This window comes from Takifugu flavidus, chromosome 10 (assembly GCF_003711565.1).
Source record: "Takifugu flavidus isolate HTHZ2018 chromosome 10, ASM371156v2, whole genome shotgun sequence".
Taxonomy (NCBI): domain Eukaryota; kingdom Metazoa; phylum Chordata; class Actinopteri; order Tetraodontiformes; family Tetraodontidae; genus Takifugu; species Takifugu flavidus.
The window spans coordinates 12,032,656-12,053,355 of NC_079529.1; the positions used below are offsets into that span (position 1 = coordinate 12,032,656).

A 20,700-nucleotide genomic window follows, 5' to 3' on the forward strand; every position below is an offset into this window, starting at 1 on the left:
CATGCTTGGATGCTGAGCTTACAGGAGACAGCAGGTGTAAGGAGGAACCTGAGGTTCTTAGGAACCCAACACGTGGTGTCGGGCCCACCCTTGAATCAGATCCCTGTGTGGCGCTGGACAGACTGAGCACAGGCGGAGAGGAAAACACTCCAGATGGGTCAAACAGCTTCTACAGCATCCGTCCCATTGATGCTGATGACCTTGAGCAGGAGCAGAACCAGTGGGCAACAGATGAGCCTGGTCCATCCACTGTGCTGCAAACCAGGTTATTAACACCTCCTCCTGGATCAGAGCCTGGATTATTCCAAAAACGTGCTCCTGGTCCAGACCCTGATTTATTCCTAACACTTTCTCCTAGACCAGACCCTGATTTATTTCTAACACTTCCTCCTGGACCAGACCCTGATTTATTGCTAACACTTTCTCCTAGACCAGACCCTGATTTATTGCTAACACTTTCTCCTAGACCAGACCCTGATTTATTCCGAACACTTCTTCCTGGACCAGACCCTGATTTATTCATAACACTTCCTCCTAGACCAGACCCTAGATTATTCCTAACACTTCCTTCTGGACCAGACCCTGATTTATTCCAAACACTTTCTCCTGGACCAGACCCTGGATTATTCCTAACACTTCCTCCTGGACCAGACCCCGATTTATTCCAACACTCCTCCTGGACTAGACATTGTTATTCCCAACACCCCCTCTCGGACCAGACCCTGATTTATTCCCAACACCTTCTCCTGGACTAGACCTTGTTTTATTCCCAACACCTCCTCCAGGACCAGACCCTGATTTATTCCTAACATTTCCTCCAGGACCAGACCCTGGATTATTCCCAACACTTTCTCCTGGACCAGACTCCGATTTATTCCAAACACTTCCTACTAGACCAGACCCTGGATTATTCCCAACATTCTCCTGGACCAGACTCCAATTTATTCCAAACACTTCCTACTAGACCAGACCCTGATTTATTCCTAACACTTCCTCCTGGACCAGACCCTGATTTATTCCCAACACCTCCTCCTGGACTAGACCGTGGTTTATTCCCAATATCTCCTCCTGGACTAGACCTTGGTTTATTCCCAATACTCCTCCTGGACAAGACCTTGGTTTATTCCCAATATCTCCTCCTGGACCAGACCCTGGATTATTCCCAACACTCCTCCTGGACCAGACCCTGGATTATTCCCAACACCTCCTCCTGGACCAGATCCTGGATTATTCCCAAACCTCCTCCTGGACCAGACCCTGGATTATTCCCAACACCTCCTCCTGGACCAGATCCTGGATTATTCCCAACACCTCCTCCTGGATCAGACCCTGGATTATTCCCAACACCTCCTCCTGGACCAGATCCTGGATTATTCCCAACACCTCCTCCTGGACCAGACCCTGGATTATTTTCAACACCTCCTGAATTGTCCCTACCGAGTGAGGTCGATGTGCGTGTGACCACAAAATCCTCACCGGATACTGTTTCCTCCCATCACACCGAAGTCACGACCTCGTCTCTCAACAATCTAGGAAAATTGTACGGTCCAGAAACACGCTGTAAATTCCCCAAATCCCAGTTTGAGTGGCAGGAAAATGCGGAGCTCAAACGTTCGTGGCTTCCAGCGAATTCACGCATCCGGAAAATCCCGAGCCGAGAAGAGGGCGATGGTCCCTCCGTCTCAATTTGTTTTGACAGCGCACCTGAAGACCTGGCCCCCCCGAGACCTGAGCGTCAGCACGTTGCCACTCAAACTTTGCCCCCTGGTGCTTGTGGAGATGCTTCCACTCCATCCAAAATTCACTCCATCTGTCCTGAGCAGCACGTGATGGCTGAAGGGGGCAACAGTGGGGACGAGACGAAGGGAATGGTGTGGTCTAAGGGCACACCCCAGGCTGAGTTCCCCCAGATGGGTAGAGGTGTGGACATCCCAGGGCCAGTGTCGGAGCTCCAGCCCTCCAAGGCTCTCAGAGACTGCCCACAGCCTGTAAGTGTTAGCCAGATCCACACATCTAACGATCATCTGCACATGGAGAAAATTTTTATTTCCTGATAAATTCTGTCTCGTTGAGCGTTAGAGATCAGTTGTCTTTGGCCTGACAACATTTTCCACATTGTGTCCTTTTGAGTCATTTAAATAGATAAAGCTAAATGTGCAGGCACCATATGTCCAGCAAGTGGCAGTGTTCGTTTTTAAAAAGTAGTTCCAGATTTATTACAGTAGTCCCATGAACATCGCTTCACTATGTGAAATCATGTTTTCATGACCAGATTATTCACTTTTATGTTGCCAGAAAACTTTGCCCAGACTGTCAGCGCCTCCCCGTGTCAAACCTCCCAGACTACAAAGGTATTCTAGCCATCATTTAATGTTTGTGAAGATGCTTTTAATTCCCTTCTCGGGAATTCAGATGATTTATGGGGACCAGAGCAGTTGTGACTTCTCCTTTCTGCAGGAGAGGACCCGTCAGCATGGGGAGAAGATACCAACAGAGGGAAGCAGACAAGACAAAGGAGCTGGTAAGCAACTGCTGGTTTTGCCTTGTGGACACACCTGTGCTCAGTTTCCACATTGACCCAGTGCTGCTTTATAGGACGCAGAGAGGAAGCCGTCACCTCTTCCTGAGATCGAGGAGGCCAACTTCCCTCCTATTTCTGCGGTGAATGTGTCCGTAACACCAGTACCTGCAACTGAGAACAAGGTACATTTACTAATAATGTCATAAACACTCACTGTCAGACGCAACCTTGTTTTATTTTAATGGTCCTGAAGTGCGTGAACAGAATCTTCTCAAAGCCAGCAAGCTGGGTTATTCAGGGTCCGTGAGGTGACAGAATTGTCAGCCAATATTAATCTGGTTTTACCAGAGCTGTTGCAGCGATGCTCATGTTGGAAACTAAATCCTTGTGCTCTGACTTTTCAGGTCGGCCCCAAACTGACATATGCACAGGTCTGTCGGATGCCACCAAGTAAGCATGCCCCATCCCCAGACCTTCGCCCAACCTACCCAGACCTTCGCCCACCCTACCCGGACCTTAGCCCACCCTTCTCAGACTTTAGCCCACCCTACCCAGATCTTAGCCCACCCTTCTCATACCTTAGCCCACCCTACTCAGACCTTAGCTCACCCTACCCAGATCTTAGCCCACCCTACCCAGAACAACAGCCCCAACCAGCAGAGACTCGCCGTCCAAATAAGTGGCGATATTAATGGCTGTGAACGGACTTTTGTTTTCTGTCTTTACAAAAGAAGCCGAACAGAATCTGCACCTCTTCCATTGCTGCTTTAGGGGACTTTTTTCTTTAGTTTGTTTAGATTCCAGTGTTTTTCTTTAAACACACCTGCATAATTGATGCTTATCATTCTGATTTCTTCTATTAAAAAGCACTGAGCAATATGTCTCTTTGCATCTTATTTATCTAATGTTGGTACTGAGTTTGTTAGGCTTTTATTTGAGTTAATCAGGAGTGCTTTGGATATAGAACTTCTGTTTGAGTAAAAAGGATTTGTTGATGTACCTCATTCACATTCTGTCCAGTGTGAAATCACAGAATCTGAAAACACTGACTTTGATGAGTGTTTAAAACCATTACAAGTGTTTAAACACCATTTTAAACATGAATGTGTGCAGAATGTCCAGGTACAGGTGTGTTACTGATAGGTTTCAAATCTCGTCTCAGTATTCATCATCTGAACTGGAACCTGAAAATTCAAAGTTTATTTATACAGTGTATGGAGATAAGTCCAGGGCCCAGGGGGGAGCTCAGGGGTCTCGGGCCCAGGGGCTCAGTGTGTGAAACCTCTGGGGCTGAACGAGTCCAGCAGCCTTGCTGGCCACCATTAGACTTTAAGGACAAATCAATACAATAGGTAAATTACACACCCACAAAATAAAGTTTTCTATGTCCCTATACAATAAAGAGACATTTCCAGTAACCCCATAATCCCGCTTTCTAAATTGCAAGTAGCAGATATAAACAGGGAAATGCTACGTTCTGCTTATTCTGTTTCAAATAATCTGATGAGATAGGTGGGGAGTTAATTCAGTTGGGGATAGACAGATGGAATATTAGTGTTGTTAGCATGATACTTGAGTTCTTGAGATATGGTTTTCAATTCAGGACTCTGCCGCCTTGAGTTGGCTTTTGCGAAGACAGAAATGTTGACAACAGTGTGGACCAAAGTGGGAAATTCAATTTTATTTAAACACAAACACACACACACACACACACACACACACACACACACACACACACACACACACACACACACAACAAACACAAAGACACTTGTAAAACATTAAATCTCAAACTATATATACATAGTGCAACATTAAATCCCAAACTATGTACAGGAGTTAAATATTAAATCTAAAACGATGTACAATAGTGCAACATTAAATCTCAATGTTAGAAGTACTTAAGAAGTGAATAACATCTGGCTGGATATTTATCAGGAACACTGGGGGCCTCTGCTGACCCAGTGGAGGTGAAACGTCTTAAAAAAAAATCAAACAAGATTCAACTCCGATAAATGAAATCAAGTTAAAAGCAATGTGCCATGGCCGGGACTCAATTCCGAGCCGGTGCGGGCCAGTCGACAATTGCTGTAACAGACAACCTGATTGAAACCTCCTGAAGACCCCAGAGGGTTCAAATCCCGGTTTGGGCAATTATCAAATAGAAGATATTTGATTGAAAAAGTCACCATCATAATAATGTTGAAAGAGCATAGCAGTGTCTGTGAGGTTTATGAGCCACAAATGCTGCTCTTTTTAGGAGCACAGCAGTCTATTAAACTGTAGTTTGTGTCATAGCATAGTTTTATTGACAAATTCTAAATTGCAAGTAGCAGATATGAACAGGGAAATGCTACGTTATCTGCTTATTCTGTTACAAATAATCTGATGAGATAGGTGGGGAGTTAATTCAGCTGTTCTTTCTGTTCCTGTCTAAAGTTAGAACTTTATCTGTGATTTTGAGAGGGAAAAGAAACTATTGTGGAACTGAAGTCATTTTCTGACTGTTAATTTGAATGCTTGGAGACAGATAACAGATAAAAGGCCATTTTGGGTTGTGAGTCACAACAGGTGACTTTAACTCAAAGCCATTGAGCTTTGATCAGAAATGGCTTTAATTGAAACCAAAAAACTCCTTATATTCAAGTGTTGCTGCTACACCTACAGACATTAATGGTTAAAGGTTAAGCTGAAACCATAACTACACCAAGACAACTCATCTCTCTCCAACTGCAGATTTTTGATCCAGAATCAGATCTGCCGCCTCATTCCTTGACCCTCCCACCGAGAATCACCCTCCAAGAGCGACAAGCTTCGTACTGACGTGCACGCTTGTTAAAGGTCCAAAGGTAAGTGACTGGGAGTTGATGGTTGGGATCAAGTTGAGCTCTGCTGGCAGCTCTACCAAAGTCTAAATGTTTTCAATTAACAGATCTGTTAATGACTGTGAGTGTGTGTGGTCATGGCAGTGGCTTTTTTGTTGTTTCTGCTTCAGACTTCAGAAGATGGGGTGCAGCTGTAGTAAGACTGAGGAGTGGAGCGACAGCGACAGTGACAGCAGTCTGTCAGACTTCCCGCCCTACCCTAGACAGATCACGAAGACGGTGGAGCACAGGCAGCACACCACCGCAGGAACCCAGCAAGCATGCTTGGATGCAGAGCTTACAGGAGACAGCAGGTGTAAGAAGGAACCTGAGGTTCTTAGGAACCCAACACGTGGTGTCGGGCCCACCCTTGAATCGGATCCCTGTGTGGCGCTGGACAGACGGAGCACAGGCGGAGAGGAAAACACTCCAGATGGGTCAAACAGCTTCTACAGCATCCGTCCCATTGATGCTGATGACCTTGAGCAGGAGTAGAGCCAGTGGGCAACAGATGAGCCTGGTCCATCCACTGTGCTGCAAACCAGGTTATTAACATCTCCTCCTGGATCAGAGCCTGGATTAATCCAAAAACGTGCTCCTGGTCCAGACCCTGGTTTTTTCCTAACACTTTCTCCTAGACCAGACCCTGATTTATTCCGAACACTTCTTCCTGGACCAGACCCTGATTTATTCCTAACACTTTCTCCTAGACCAGACCCTGATTTATTCCGAACACTTCTTCCTGGACCAGACCCTGATTTATTCCTAACACTTTCTCCTAGAGCAGACCCTGATTTATTGCTAACACTTTCTCCTAGACCAGACCCTGATTTATTCCGAACACTTCTTCCTGGACCAGACCCTGATTTCTTTCTAACACTTCCTCCTAGACCAGACTCTGGATTATTCCCAACACTTTCTCCTGGACCAGACTCCAATTTATTCCAAACACTTCCTACTAGACCAGACCCTGATTTATTCCTAACACTTCCTCCTGGACCAGACCCTGATTTATTCCCAACACCTCCTCCTGGACTAGACCGTGGTTTATTCCCAATATCTCCTCCTGGACAAGACCTTGGTTTATTCCCAATATCTCCTCCTGGACCAGACCCTGGTTTATTCCCAACACCTCCTCCTGGACCAGATCCTGGATTATTCCCAACACCTCCTCCTGGACCAGACCCTGGATTATTCCAAACACCTCCTCCTGGACCAGATCCTGGATTATTCCCAACACCTCCTCCTGGACCAGACCCTGGATTATTCTCAACACCTCCTGAATTGTCCCTACCGAGTGAGGTCGATGTGCGTGTGACCACAAAATCCTCATCGGATACTGTTTCCTCCATCCCATCACACCGAAGTCACGACCTCGTCTCTCAACAATCCAGGAAAATTGTACGGTCCAGAAACTCGCCGTAGATCCCCCAAATCCCAGTTTGAGTGGCAGGAAAATGCGGAGCTCAAACGTTCGTGGCTTCCAGCGAATTCACGCATCCGGAAAATCCCGAGCCGAGAAGAGGGCGATGGTCCCTGTGTCTCAATTTGTTTTGACAGCGCACCTGAAGACCTGGCCCCCCCGAGACCTGAGCGTCAGCACGTTGCCACTCAAACGTTGCCCCCTGGTGCTTGTGGAGATGCTCCCACTCCATCCAAAATTCACTCCATCTGTCCTGAGCAGCACGTGATGGCTGAAGGGGGCAACAGTGGAGACGAGACGAAGGGAATGGTGTGGTCTAAGGGCACACCCCAGGCTGAGTTCCCCCAGACGGGTAGAGGTGTGGACATCCCAGGGCCAGTGTCGGAGCTCCAGCCCTCCAAGGCTCCCAGAGACTGCCCACAGCCTGTAAGTGTTAGCCAGATCCACACATCTAACGATCATCTGCACATGGAGAAAATTTTTATTTCTGATAAATTCTGTCTCGTTGAGCGTTGGAGATCAGTTGTCTTTGGCCTGACAACATTTTCCACATTGTGTCCTTTTGAGTCATTTAAATAGATAAAGCTAAATGTGCAGACACCATATGTCCAGCAAGTGGCAGTGTTCGTTTTTAAGAAGTAGTTCCAGATTAATTACTGTAGTCCCATGAACATCGCCTCATTATGTGAAATCATGTTTTCATGACCAGATTATTCACTTTTATGTTGCCAGAAAACTTTGCCCAGACTGTCAGCATCTCCCCGTGTCAAAGCTCCCAGACTACAAAGTATTCTAGCCATCATTTAATGTTTGTGAAGATGCTTTTAATTCCCTTCTCGGGAATTCAGATGATTTATGGGGACCAGAGCAGTTGTGACTTCTCCTTTCTGCAGGAGAGGACCCGTCAGTGTGGGGAGAAGATACCAACAGAGGGAAGCAGACAAGACAAAGGAGCTGGTAAGCAACTGCTGGTTTTGCCTTGTGGACACACCTGTGCTCAGTTTCCACATTGACCCAGTGTTGCTTTATAGGACGCAGAGAGGAAGCCGTCACCTCTTCCTGAGATCGAGGAGGCCAACTTCCCTCCTTTTTCTGTGGTGAATGTTTCCACAGCAACAGTACCTGCAACTGAGAACAAGGTACATTTACTAATAATGTCATAAACACTCACTGTCAGACGCAACCTTGTTTTATTTTAATGGTCCTGAAGTGCGTGAACAGAATCTTCTCAAAGCCAGCAAGCCGGGTTATTCAGGGTCCGTGAGGTCACAGAATTGTCAGCCAATATTAATCTGGTTTTACCAGAGCTGTTGCAGCGATGCTCATGTTGGAAACTAAATCCTTGTGCTCTGACTTTTCAGGTGGGCCCCAAACTGACATATGCACAGGTCTGTCGGATGCCACCAAGTAAGCATGCCCCATCCCCAGACCTTCGCCCACCCTACCCAGACCTTCGCCCACCCTACTCGGACCTTAGCCCACCCTACACGGACTTTAGCCCACCCTACCCAGACCTTAGCCCACCCTTCTCAGACCTTAGCCCACCCTACTCAGACCTTCGCTCACCCTACCCAGACCTTAGCCCACCCTACCCAGAACAACAGCCCCAACCAGCAGAGACTCGCCGTCCAAATAAGTGGCGATATTAATGGCTGTGAACGGACTTTTGTTTTCTGTCTTTACAAAAGAAGCCGAACAGAATCTGCACCTCTTCCATTGCTGCTTTAGGGGACTTTTTTCTTTAGTTTGTTTAGATTCCAGTGTTTTTCTTTAAACACACCTGCATAATTGATGCTTATCATTCTGATTTCTTCTATTAAAAAGCACTGAGCAATATGTCTGTTTGCATCTTATTTATCTAATGTTGGTACTGAGTTTGTTAGGCTTTTATTTGAGTTAATCAGGAGTGCTTTGGATATAGAACTTCTGTTTGAGTAAAGAGGATTTGTTGATGTACCTCATTCACATTCTGTCCAGTGTGAAATCACAGAATCTGAAAACACTGACTTTGATGAGTGTTTAAAACCATTACAAGTGTTTAAAACCCATTTTAAACATGAATGTGTGCAGCATGTCCAGGTACAGGTGTGTTACTGATAGGTTTCAAATCTCATCTCAGTATTCATCATCTGAACTGGAACCTGAAAATTCAAAGTTTATTTATACAGTGTATGGAGATAAGTCCAGGGCCCAGGGGGGAGCTCAGGGGTCTCGGGCCCAGGGGCTCAGTGTGTGAAACCTCTGGGGCTGAACGAGTCCAGCAGCCTTGCTGGCCACCATTAGACTTTAAGGACAAATCAATACAATAGTAAATTACACACCCACAAAATAAGTTTTCTATGTCCCTATACAATAAAGAGACATTTCCAGTAACCCCATAATCCCGCTTTCTAAATTGCAAGTAGCAGATATGAACAGGGAAATGCTACATTATCTGCTTATTCTGTTACAAATAATCTGATGAGATAGGTGTGGAGTTAATTCAGTTGGGGATAGACAGATGGAATATTAGTGTTGTTAGTATGATGCTTGAGTTCTTGAGATATGGTTTTCAATTCAGGACTCTGCCGCCTTGAGTTGGCTTTTGCGAAGACAGAAATGTTGACAACAGTGTGGACCAAAGTGGGAAATTCAATTTTATTTAAACACAAACACACACACACACACACACACACACACACACACACACACACACACACACACACACACACAACAAACACAAAGACACTTGTAAAACATTAAATCTCAAACTATATATACATAGTGCAACATTAAATCCCAAACTATGTACAGGGTTAAATATTAAATCTAAAACGATGTACAATAGTGCAACATTAAATCTCAATGTTAGAAGTACTTAAGAAGTGAATAACATCTGGCTGGATATTTATCAGGAACACTGGGGGCCTCTGCTGACCCAGTGGAGGTGAAACGTCTTAAAAAAAAATCAAACAAGATTCAACTCCGATAAATGAAATCAAGTTAAAAGCAATGTGCCATGGCCAGAATCGATCCCGGGCCGTGCGGGCCAGTCGACAATTGCTGTAACAGACAACCTGATTGAAACCTCCTGAAGACCCCAGAGGGTTCAAATCCCGGTTTGGGCAATTATCAAATAGAAGATATTTGATTGAAAAAGTCACCATCATAATAATGTTGAAAGAGCATAGCAGTGTCTGTGAGGTTTATGAGCCACAAATGCTGCTCTTTTTAGGAGCACAGCATCTATTAAACTGTAGTTTGTGTCATAGCATAGTTTTATTGACAAATTCTAAATTGGAAGTAGCAGATATGAACAGGGAAATGCTACGTTATCTGCTTATTCTGTTACAAATAATCTGATGAGATAGGTGGGGAGTTAATTCAGCTGTTCTTTCTGTTCCTGTCTAAAGTTAGAACTTTATCTGTGATTTTGAGAGGGAAAAGAAACTATTGTGGAACTGAAGTCATTTTTTGACTGTTAATTTGAATGCTTGGAGACAGATAACAGATAAAAGGCCATTTTGGGTTGTGAGTCACAACAGGTGACTTTAACTGAAAGCCATTGAGCTTTGATCAGAAATGGCTTTAATTGAAACCAAAAAACTCATTATATTCAAGTGTTGCTGCTACACCTACAGACATTAATCGTTAAAGGTTAAGCTGAAACCATAACTACACCAAGACAACTCATCTCTCTCCAACTGCAGATTTTTGATCCAGAATCAGATCTGCCGCCTCATTCTTTGACCCTCCCACCAAGAATCACCCTCCAAGAGCGACAAGCTTCGTACTGACGTGCACGCTTGTTAAAGGTCCAAAGGTCAGTAACTGGGAGTTGATGGTTGGGATCAAGTTGAGCTCTGCTGGCAGCTCTACCAAAGTCTAAATGTTTTCAATTAACAGATCTGTTAATGACTGTGAGTGTGTGTGGTCATGGCAGTGGCTTTTTTGTTGTTTCTGCTTCAGGCTTCAGAAGATGGGGTGCTGCTGTAGTAAGACTGAGGAGTGGAGCGACAGCGACAGTGACAGCAGTCTGTCAGACTTCCCGCCCTACCCTAGACGGATCACGAAGACGGTGGAGCACAGGCAGCACACCACCGCAGGAACCCAGCATGGATGCTTGGATGCAGAGCTTACAGGAGACAGCAGGTGTAAGGAGGAACCTGAGGTTCTTAGGAACCCAACACGTGGTGTCGGGCCCACCCTTGAATCGGATCCCTGTGTGGCGCTGGACAGACGGAGCACAGGCGGAGAGGAAAAACTCCAGATGGGTCAAACAGCTTCTACAGCATCCGTCCCATTGATGCTGATGACCTTGAGCAGGAGCAGAACCAGTGGGCAACAGATGAGCCTGGTCCATCCACTGTGCTGCAAACCAGGTTATTAACACCTCCTCCTGGATCAGAGCCTGGATTATTCCAAAAACGTGCTCCTGGTCCAGACCCTGATTTATTCCTAACACTTTCTCCTAGACCAGACCCTGATTTATTCCTAACACTTTCTCCTAGACCAGACCCTGATTTATTCCGAACACTTCTTCCTGGACCAGACCCTGATTTATTCCTAACACTTTCTTTTAGAGCAGACCCTGATTTATTGCTAACACTTTCTCCTAGACCAGACCCTGATTTATTCCGAACACTTCTTCCTGGACCAGACCCTGATTTATTTCCAACACTTCCTCCTGGACCAGACCCCGATTTACTCCTAACACCTCCTTCTGGACCAGACCCTGATTTATTCCAAACACTTTCTCCTGGACCAGACCCTGATTTATTCATAACACTTCCTCCTAGACCAGACCCTAGATTATTCCTAACACTTCCTTCTGGACCAGACCCTGATTTATTCCAAACACTTTCTCCTGGACCAGACCCTGGATTATTCCTAACACTTCCTCCTGGACCAGACCCCGATTTATTCCCAACACCTCCTCCTGGACTAGACATTGGTTTATTCCCAACCCCCCTCTCGGACCAGACCCTGATTTATTCCTAACACTTCCTCCTGGACTAGACCTTGTTTTATTCCCAACACCTCCTCCAGGACCAGACCCTGGATTATTCCCAACACCTCCTCCTGGACCAGATCCTGGATTATTCCCAACACCTCCTCCTGGACCAGACCCTGGATTATTCCCAACACCTCCTCCTGGACCAGATCCTGGATTATTCCCAACACCTCCTCCTGGACCAGACCCTGGATTATTCCCAACACCTCCTCCTGGACTAGACATTGGTTTATTCCCAACACCCCCTCTCGGACCAGACCCTGATTTATTCCTAACACTTCCTCCTGGACTAGACCTTGTTTTATTCCCAACACCTCCTCCAGGACCAGACCCTGATTTATTCCTAACATTTCCTCCAGGACCAGACCCTGGATTATTCCCAACACTTTCTCCCGGACCAGACTCCAATTTATTCCAAACACTTCCTACTAGACCAGACCCTGGATTATTCCCAACACTTTCTCCTGGACCAGACTCCAATTTATTCCAAACACTTCCTACTAGACCAGACCCTGATTTATTCCTAACACTTCCTCCTGGACCAGACCCTGATTTATTCCCAACACCTCCTCCTGGACTAGACCGTGGTTTATTCCCAATATCTCCTCCTGGACTAGACCTTGGTTTATTCCCAATATCTCCTCCTGGACAAGACCTTGGTTTATTCCCAATATCTCCTCCTGGACCAGACCCTGGTTTATTCCCAACACCTCCTCCTGGACGAGACCCTGGATTATTCCCAACACCTCCTCCTGGACCAGACCCTGGATTATTCCCAACACTTCCTCCTGGACCAGACCCTGGATTATTTTCAACACCTCCTGAATTGTCCCTACCGAGTGAGGTCGATGTGCGTGTGACCACAAAATCCTCACCGGATACTGTTTCCTCCCATCACACCGAAGTCACGACCTTGTCTCTCAACAATCTAGGAAAATTGTACGGTCCAGAAACACGCTGTAAATTCCCCAAATCCCAGTTTGAGTGGCAGGAAAATGCGGAGCTCAAACGTTCGTGGCTTCCAGCGAAATCACGCATCCGGAAAATCCCGAGCCGAGAAGAGGGCGATGGTCCCTCTGTCTCAATTTGTTTTGACAGCGCACCTGAAGACCTGGCCCCCCCGAGACCTGAGCGTCAGCACGTTGCCACTCAAACTTTGCCCCCTGGTGCTTGTGGAGATGCTTCCACTCCATCCAAAATTCACTCCATCTGTCCTGAGCAGCACGTGATGGCTGAAGGGGGCAACAGTGGGGACGAGACGAAGGGAATGGTGTGGTCTAAGGGCACACCCCAGGCTGAGTTCCCCCAGATGGGTAGAGGTGTGGACATCCCAGGGCCAGTGTCGGAGCTCCAGCCCTCCAAGGCTCTCAGAGACTGCCCACAGCCTGTAAGTGTTAGCCAGATCCACACATCTAACTATCATCTGCACATGGAGAAAATTTTTATTTCCTGATAAATTCTGTCTAGTTGAGCGTTCGAGATCAGTTGTCTTTGGCCTGACAACATTTTCCACATTGTGTCCTTTTGAGTCATTTAAATAGATAAAGCTAAATGTGCAGGCACCATATGTCCAGCAAGTGGCAGTGTTCGTTTTTAAAAAGTAGTTCCAGATTAATTACTGTAGTCCCATGAACATCGCCTCATTATGTGAAATCATGTTTTCATGACCAGATTATTCACTTTTATGTTGCCAGAAAACTTTGCCCGGACTGTCAGCATCTCCCCGTGTCAAAGCTCCCAGACTACAAAGGTATTCTAGCCATCATTTAATGTTTGTGAAGATGCTTTTAATTCCCTTCTCGGGAATTCAGATGATTTATGGGGACCAGAGCAGTTGTGACTTCTCCTTTCTGCAGGAGAGGACCCGTCAGCGTGGGGAGAAGATACCAACAGAGGGAAGCAGACAAGACAAAGGAGCTGGTAAGCAACTGCTGGTTTTGCCTTGTGGACACCCCTGTGCTCAGTTTCCACAATGACCCAGTGTTGCTTTATAGGACGCAGAGAGGAAGCCGTCACCTCTTCCTGAGATCGGGGAGGCCAACTTCCCTCCTATTTCTGCGGTGAATGTGTCCGTAACACCAGTACCTGCAACTGAGAACAAGGTACATTTACTAATAATGTCATAAACACTCACTGTCAGACGCAACCTTGTTTTATTTTAATGGTCCTGAAGTGCGTGAACAGAATCTTCTCAAAGCCAGCAAGCCGGGTTATTCAGGGTCCGTGAGGTGACAGAATTGTCAGCCAATATTAATCTGGTTTTACCAGAGCTGTTGCAACGATGCTCATGTTGGAAACTAAATCCTTGTGCTCTGACTTTTCAGGTCGGCCCCAAACTGACATATGCACAGGTCTGTCGGATGCCACCAAGTAAGCATGCCCCATCCCCAGACCTTCGCCCAACCTACCCAGACCTTCGCCCACCCTACTCGGACCTTAGCCCACCCTACACGGACTTTAGCCCACCCTACCCAGACCTTAGCCCACCCTTCTCAGACCTTAGCCCACCCTACTCAGACCTTAGCTCACCCTACCCAGATCTTAGCCCACCCTACCCAGAACAACAGCCCCAAGCAGCAGAGACTCGCCGTCCAAATAAGTGGCGATATTAATGGCTGTGAACGGACTTTTGTTTTCTGTCTTTACAAAAGAAGCCGAACAGAATCTGCACCTCTTCCATTGCTGCTTTAGGGGACTTTTTTCTTTGGTTTGTTTAGATTCCAGTGTTTTTCTTTAAACACACCTGCATAATTGATGCTTATCATTCTGATTTCTTCTATTAAAAAGCACTGAGCAATATGTCTGTTTGCATCTTATTTATCTAATGTTGGTACTGAGTTTGTTAGGCTTTTATTTGAGTTAATCAGGAGTGCTTTGGATATAGAACTTCTGTTTGAGTAAAAAGGATTTGTTGATGTACCTCATTCACATTCTGTCCAGTGTGAAATCACAGAATCTGAAAACACTGACTTTGATGAGTGTTTAAAACCATTACAAGTGTTTAAACACCATTTTAAACATGAATGTGTGCAGAATGTCAAGGTACAGGTGTGTTACTGATAGACATAAATATGACTGAACACTACTAAAGTGTATTTTGCACTTTGTTTTTCTGTTTTTTGTCATAACATCTTCCATCCAGCAGGGGGCAGAATATCCATAAGGTTTATTGCTTTTTTTCGTAACCACGCTCTTGTTTACGAGGATGATTTCATTCCCGAAGGCAATAATGAACAAGATGAATAATACGAATGAAATAATGTGCATTAGCTGAAGAGTTGATGCACACGTTGGTGTCACTGCCACATCAGTCTTATTCAGCCATCACAGATCTGTTTAAAAGCCATTTGACCTTTAATTTTACATTATTCTGCCCAAGTCAGAAAATGAAAATGAAGGAAAAATAACATTGGTCTCAAGTTTTCCTTGCCCCGATGCGGGGCCCCCTCCTGGAGCCAGGCCTGGGGGCGGGGCACGTTGGGGAGCGCCTGGTGGCCAGACCTCTGCCCATGGAGTCTAGCCGGGCACAGCCCAAAGAGGCAACATGGGATCCCCTTCCAGTGGGCTCTCCACCTGCCAGAGTGGCCAAGGGGGTCAGGTGCATTGTGTGTTGGGTAGCGGCCAAAGGCAGGGACCTTGGCGGTCTGATCCCCAGCTGCATAAACTGGCTCTAGGGACATGGAATGTCACCTCTCTGCTGGGAAAGGAGCCTGAGCTGGTGCACGACGTTCTTGAGAAAAGGTGGTGGTGACTCAGTTACTGGAGCACCTGCAGAGGAACACCCTGTTTGAGATGTTTCAGTCAGACTTTAGAGCTCATCACAGCACAGAAACAGCACTTCTTAAAGTTACTAATGATCTTCTCATAGCTTCCGATCATGGACTGGTTTCTATGCTGGTTCTGCTGGACCTCAGTGCTGCTTTTGATACAGTTGATCACAGCATCCTGTTACATAGACTGGAACATGTGATTGGGATTAAAGGGACAGCACGAGACTGGTTTAGATCATATTTATCTCATAGATACCAGTTTGCTCATGTCCATGGTGGTCCCTCCTCATACAGTAGGGTTAGCCATGGAGTTCCTCAAGGTTCTGTACTTGGACCAATCCTCTTCACCTTGTACATGCTTCCCTTAGGGAACATTATTCGGCAGCATGGGATACATTTTCATTGTTATGCTGATGACACTCAGCTTTATTTATCCATGAAACCAGAGGAGACAGAGAAGTTAGTGAAGCTCCAGACCTGTCTTAAAGACATAAAGTCCTGCATGTCTTCAAATTTCCTCCTCCTTAACCCAGGAAAAACTGAGGTCATGGTGTTTGGTCCTGAACCTCTCAGGGATAGATTAGATCACATGATCACTCTAGATGGTATCTCATTATCATCTAGTCTCTCTGTGAGGAATCTAGGAGTAACTTTTGATCAAAATCTCTCCTTCAACTCACACATTAAAATAGTCTCTAGAAGTGCCTTTTTTCACCTGAGGAACATCACAAAGATCATGAAGCTACTGACCCACCATGATGCTGAAAAGTTAATCCAGCATTTGTTACTTCCAGGCTGAATGTTCGAGTTGAAACAGAGCAACCCAGCAAAACCCTGCGTGAATCAACAAAAGACACAAACACAGGTACCTTGCAAGGGAGAGCGAGCAGCAGTTCACTCTGAAACACCCTCCATCGCTCTGCTGCTCCTCTGCAAACCTCCTTCCTTTATTCACATCAGCTCATTATCCATGTGGAATTTTCACCTTCTCCCAAGATGCTTTTAGGGTTTCAGATAACAATCTCACAGTAAATCTGGTGCTCTGGACAAGTGTACGAAATCAAGAGAGGTGAAAAACACTGTTTCTTCTTCATGCACTTTGGTGGTAAACATACAAATGCATTTAAATGATAACAATCTAATAATTACACACACACACACACACACAGAGCACATTTGACATTAGGCCCCTCACCTGAACGTTTCAGTAGGGTTGATGTTCACCTGTTTCATGTCAGGGACGACATCAGAGGCATGACCTTTGACCCCGTACAGGATGGTTCATCAAGATGTTGTTGACCAACAGAAGAAGCTATAGTCATAAAACCATCGTGCTGAGTTCTGTCCTGGTCTCAGAGCTTCCTCGGGGTCCACATGGGCCTGAAGCAGATCCAGGACAGACTTCATTCAGATAGATTTTTTGTTCTTCTCTGAAAAACCATCCTGATCTGCTGCGCCACATTTGTGCAGTGGAAACCTTCTACAGAGGTGACCAGAAAGCTGCTTGAGTCCGCCTCTGGGTCATTAACCCCACTGGTTGATGGGACTTCCCATTAGGGCAAACACTCCCGTCATCAGTTGTGGATCCCTGGAACCTGCATCCATCCTCACTGGCAACCAGTGTTTGGAGTGGGATCAACTATCAAAATTCAGAACCAAAACATGTCTGTGTTTGAACCTGTAGCCTCCTTTTAGCTGAGCTGGTGGTACCGTCACTACTAACGTACCGTTACAGCTGCTACGGGGACATTTGGGGGTTCTCAAAAGGGGCCCAGTTACCTGCTCCACTAGTTACTGTAGCTCAGAAACACGTCTTTAGCTGTCTCCCGTCTGTAAGGTCCAGATGGGACAGTTAATGGATTAATGGAGAACCTTTCTGTGTTCCAGCCCAACGGTCAGAGCAGGGAGTGCATCTTCTCAGAGATAGTGCTGGAAAACAATTACACAGCTCTGCAGAATGCCAAGTATGAAGGCTGGTACGTTGCCTTCAGTCGGAAAGGGAGGCCCATCAAAGCCTCCAGGACAAGGCAGAACCAAAGAGAGGTCCACTTCATCAAGAGGCTCCACGCAGGCCCCCCTCCCTTCCCCAACATGGACCAGAGCAAACACTTTGAGTTTATCCGCTTTTCAGCCACAAGTCGAGCAAAGCGCAACAGGAAATCAGGCACCGTTTCCTAACAGCGAGACAAAGGGAGGCAGATATATAACAGATCCAACTTTATTTTTGTATATTTTCATGCAAAGCTGTACATTGAAATATGGCTTTAACACAATAATTGTAATAATATTCCTGTAAAATGGTGCTGTGTAAATAAAGAAAGAATAAAGGAAAGTGACAAATTGATTTTGGAGGCTTGTTTCAGAGGTGAACAATGATGGTAAGACACAGAGAGGGATGAGTAGAGGGAAATCTCTACCCATATAAGCTGTGATCTTTTGAAGACATTTCTGTTTGCAGTATCCTGCACGGTAGGAAATCTGGAACTACTTTATAAAAACGAACACTGCCACCTGCTGGACATATGGTGCCTGTACATTTAGATTTATCTATTTAAATGACCACGAAAAGAGAACTCTGAACATCATAGATTGGCCAGAGATGATCAACTGTCAGCCACAGAAGCAGGAGACGTCTACGCATTGTTACTAACAGTGCACAGTGACTGTGGTGGGACTTGGAGATGCTGGGAGATGTTTGGTGGAGCGTCTGGTCCAGGAGGAGGTGTTTGGAATGAACCAGGATCTGGTCCAGGAGGTGGTGTTTGGAATGAACCAGGATCTGGTCCAGGAGGTGGTGTTTGGAATGAACCAGGATCTGGTCCAGGAGCAGGGGTTAATAACCTGGTTTGCAGCACGGATGGACTCATCTGTTGCTCCTGCTGTTGCACACTGGCTCTGCTCTTGCTCAAGTTCATCAGCATCAATGTTGCACATGCAGCCGAAGCTGCGGGTCGTTGTTTTGAAGGCCTGAGGAGGAGCCGTCGTTAACACATGTAACTCCTCGCCGCCCTTATCATCGCGTTGGGGTTTTGGATCTACCTTCGGCGTCTGATGGTCACTTGACGCCTCAGTCACCATGAAGGCAACGGACAACGGCCCAACAAGAGTTGACTGGACCGGTTTGGACGGCTTTGACCCAACTGGAGTGTTTTCCTCTCCGCCTGTGCTCCGTCTGTCCAGCGCCACACAGGGATCTGATTCAAGGGTGGGCCCGACACCACGTGTTGGGTTCCTAAGAACCTCAGGTTCCTCCTTACACCTGCTGTCTCCTTTAAGATCTGCATCCAACCATGCATGCTGTCAGTGTCGTCAGTCTTACTACAGCAGCACCCCCATCTTCTAAATCCTGAAGCAGAAACAACAAACTACTGGAGCAGTGAATGAATTAAATGTAATAATAATAACAACCACAGACCAGAAAATAAGTTTAAATTGCCGGCATATTATTTGAATGAAACAGACAGAAAAAACATCAAATATACAGTTGACATACAATTGACAGGCTTTTGACATCACTTTCAAAAGAAATGAAATATTCTTCCCTTTTTGTTCAAGTTTGTAGTTTTCAATCCTTTTTGGGTTTTTCTTTTTTTTTAAAGTTTCAACCATTTCTCACACTTTGTTGTTTATACCAACAAACCAGTTACACTTGGAACAATACCCTTAAAGTACTCACAAGGATGAATAACCAAAAACACCATAGTAAAATTTAAACTCAATAATTCAGCAAAAGACTGAACAATTTGTTTCCAAAAATAAATGCCCTTTTTTAAAAAAAAATTAATTAAACGAAAAGATCCTTTTGTTGTCCTGAACCTTTCATTTAGAGTCTATGGGAGTCTTCTGCACTTTTGCAGAGAGATGTGGGCAAATCCTACCAGTTCTGATGAAGCAGGGGGGCTTTGCTTCTGCGTGATGCACGGTTTCTGGGTCATCGTGGTCTTCATGGGTGGCTCGCCATCTTGTACTACGCACGCGGATTCCAACTCTCCGACTGTTTCTGGTCCACTCTTAAAAAGGCCTACCATAATAACCAAATAAAATACATATAAACTCAAATAATACATATGGTAGCTTTAAAATTAAATAAAAGTCCATTCCAGTTCACTAAACACTTGAAAAGGTAGTGCACTCGCCGTCTCAGCGGCAAAAATAAATAAATACCATCCACAGGCTCATGCTCCCCCTCAGCATCTTCCCCACCGTGTATGTTCACCATTTTAACATAAAACAACATAAACCCCCACATTAGCTTTGCATCTCCACGAAATGACTCATAAATCATGAGAAAACAGTTCTTACATTAAATGAAATAAACTTTTACACTCACCAAGTCCCGTTTGGTATCAAAAATAACTTCACCAAATCACGGACAAGTTGGAAAAAACAAAGATACCTCCTCGGAGCACGAAAACAACTCCAGTTCGACTCCTTTTTTCACTCTTTTCTCTTTTTTTCTATCCCAATCAGCGGCTCTGTGAAGAACGTTTGCTCATCTCCAATTCAGGTGCAGTGGAAAAGCCAAAACAACCCGATTGGCTGTGGCTAGTCACCTGGTCCACGTCAGCACAGCCCTTCAAAATAAGAGTCTAAACACAAATTTCAAGTCGCTTCAAACAAAATGGAATCACAATGAATTTACAAAGCTTTAACTCTTACCTAGACACCGTATCATGAAACATACAATTTTAATGATTTTTAACCATCTTGATCCATTTGTCTATCACTTAAAATGTATTTTTTATTAGCTGTTTTTTTTATTAACATGCTTTTATTGTATGAGGCTTTGTAAACCAGGGTTACATATGCAGGCCTCTCTGTGTGGTTATACTTTAGCAGGCAGCATTATACGTGGGTAAATACATATGCCAGCTCCAGGATCTTCAGCTGAGATCATCCAGTGTTGTGTTGTATCAAACCAGATTAAAATTGTGCTATTCAGGCACCTATTTTATTTTTAGAGCTGATTCAGAAACATTCTAAGGAGTAATAAAGTGAGACTCTACAAGGCAAATGTTTCTTTTTTAAGGCTCTTTATATGTGATGCAATTCCATTTTCCACACCTGTATTTCATCCATTTCAGTCATTTTGTAACATGAGCGGCAGAAATTGCATTCTCCAGTTTTGC

General features: G+C 45.3%; 3 protein-coding genes and 1 long non-coding RNA gene across 6 annotated transcripts; 3 read left to right on the forward strand and 1 right to left on the reverse strand.

The window, feature by feature from the left end:
* The first annotated feature begins 1,324 nt into the window (after positions 1-1,324).
* On the forward strand, positions 1,325-3,400 carry LOC130532795 (splicing factor 3A subunit 2-like). Its single transcript, XM_057045651.1, has 5 exons — positions 1,325-1,988; positions 2,296-2,351; positions 2,458-2,521; positions 2,596-2,703; positions 2,926-3,400. Exons 1-5 carry the CDS (start codon positions 1,830-1,832, stop codon positions 3,211-3,213), a joined length of 675 nt encoding a protein of 224 aa, XP_056901631.1. The 5' UTR covers positions 1,325-1,829; the 3' UTR covers positions 3,214-3,400.
* A 3,089-nt stretch (positions 3,401-6,489) lies between these two features.
* LOC130532794 (uncharacterized) lies at positions 6,490-14,600 on the forward strand. 2 transcript variants are annotated; one of them, XM_057045650.1, is made up of 5 exons: positions 6,490-7,234; positions 13,496-13,551; positions 13,658-13,721; positions 13,796-13,903; positions 14,126-14,600. In XM_057045650.1, exons 1-5 carry the CDS (start codon positions 7,076-7,078, stop codon positions 14,411-14,413), a joined length of 675 nt encoding a protein of 224 aa, XP_056901630.1. In that variant the 5' UTR covers positions 6,490-7,075; the 3' UTR covers positions 14,414-14,600. The 2 variants fall into 2 exon arrangements, with proteins under 2 accessions (XP_056901630.1, XP_056901629.1); XM_057045649.1 differs by lacking the exon at positions 6,490-7,234 and adding an exon at positions 12,556-13,188.
* LOC130532796 (splicing factor 3A subunit 2-like) lies at positions 7,620-8,644 on the forward strand. The gene is made up of 3 exons (XM_057045652.1): positions 7,620-7,765; positions 7,840-7,947; positions 8,170-8,644. The coding sequence occupies exons 1-3, from the start codon at positions 7,664-7,666 to the stop codon at positions 8,455-8,457; spliced, it is 498 nt and encodes a 165-aa protein (XP_056901632.1). The 5' UTR covers positions 7,620-7,663; the 3' UTR covers positions 8,458-8,644.
* Positions 14,601-17,773: 3,173 nt separating the features above from the next.
* LOC130532797 (uncharacterized) lies at positions 17,774-20,268 on the reverse strand. Of its 2 annotated transcripts, none has more exons than XR_008952433.1 (3): positions 19,902-20,268; positions 18,611-19,592; positions 17,774-18,538 (listed from the first exon to the last, which is right to left on the reverse strand). It is a non-coding gene; the product is annotated as an uncharacterized LOC130532797 (long non-coding RNA). The 2 variants fall into 2 exon arrangements; XR_008952434.1 differs by having other exon boundaries at positions 17,774-18,917; positions 19,450-19,592; positions 19,902-20,238.
* Between the last annotated feature and the right edge of the window lie 432 nt (positions 20,269-20,700).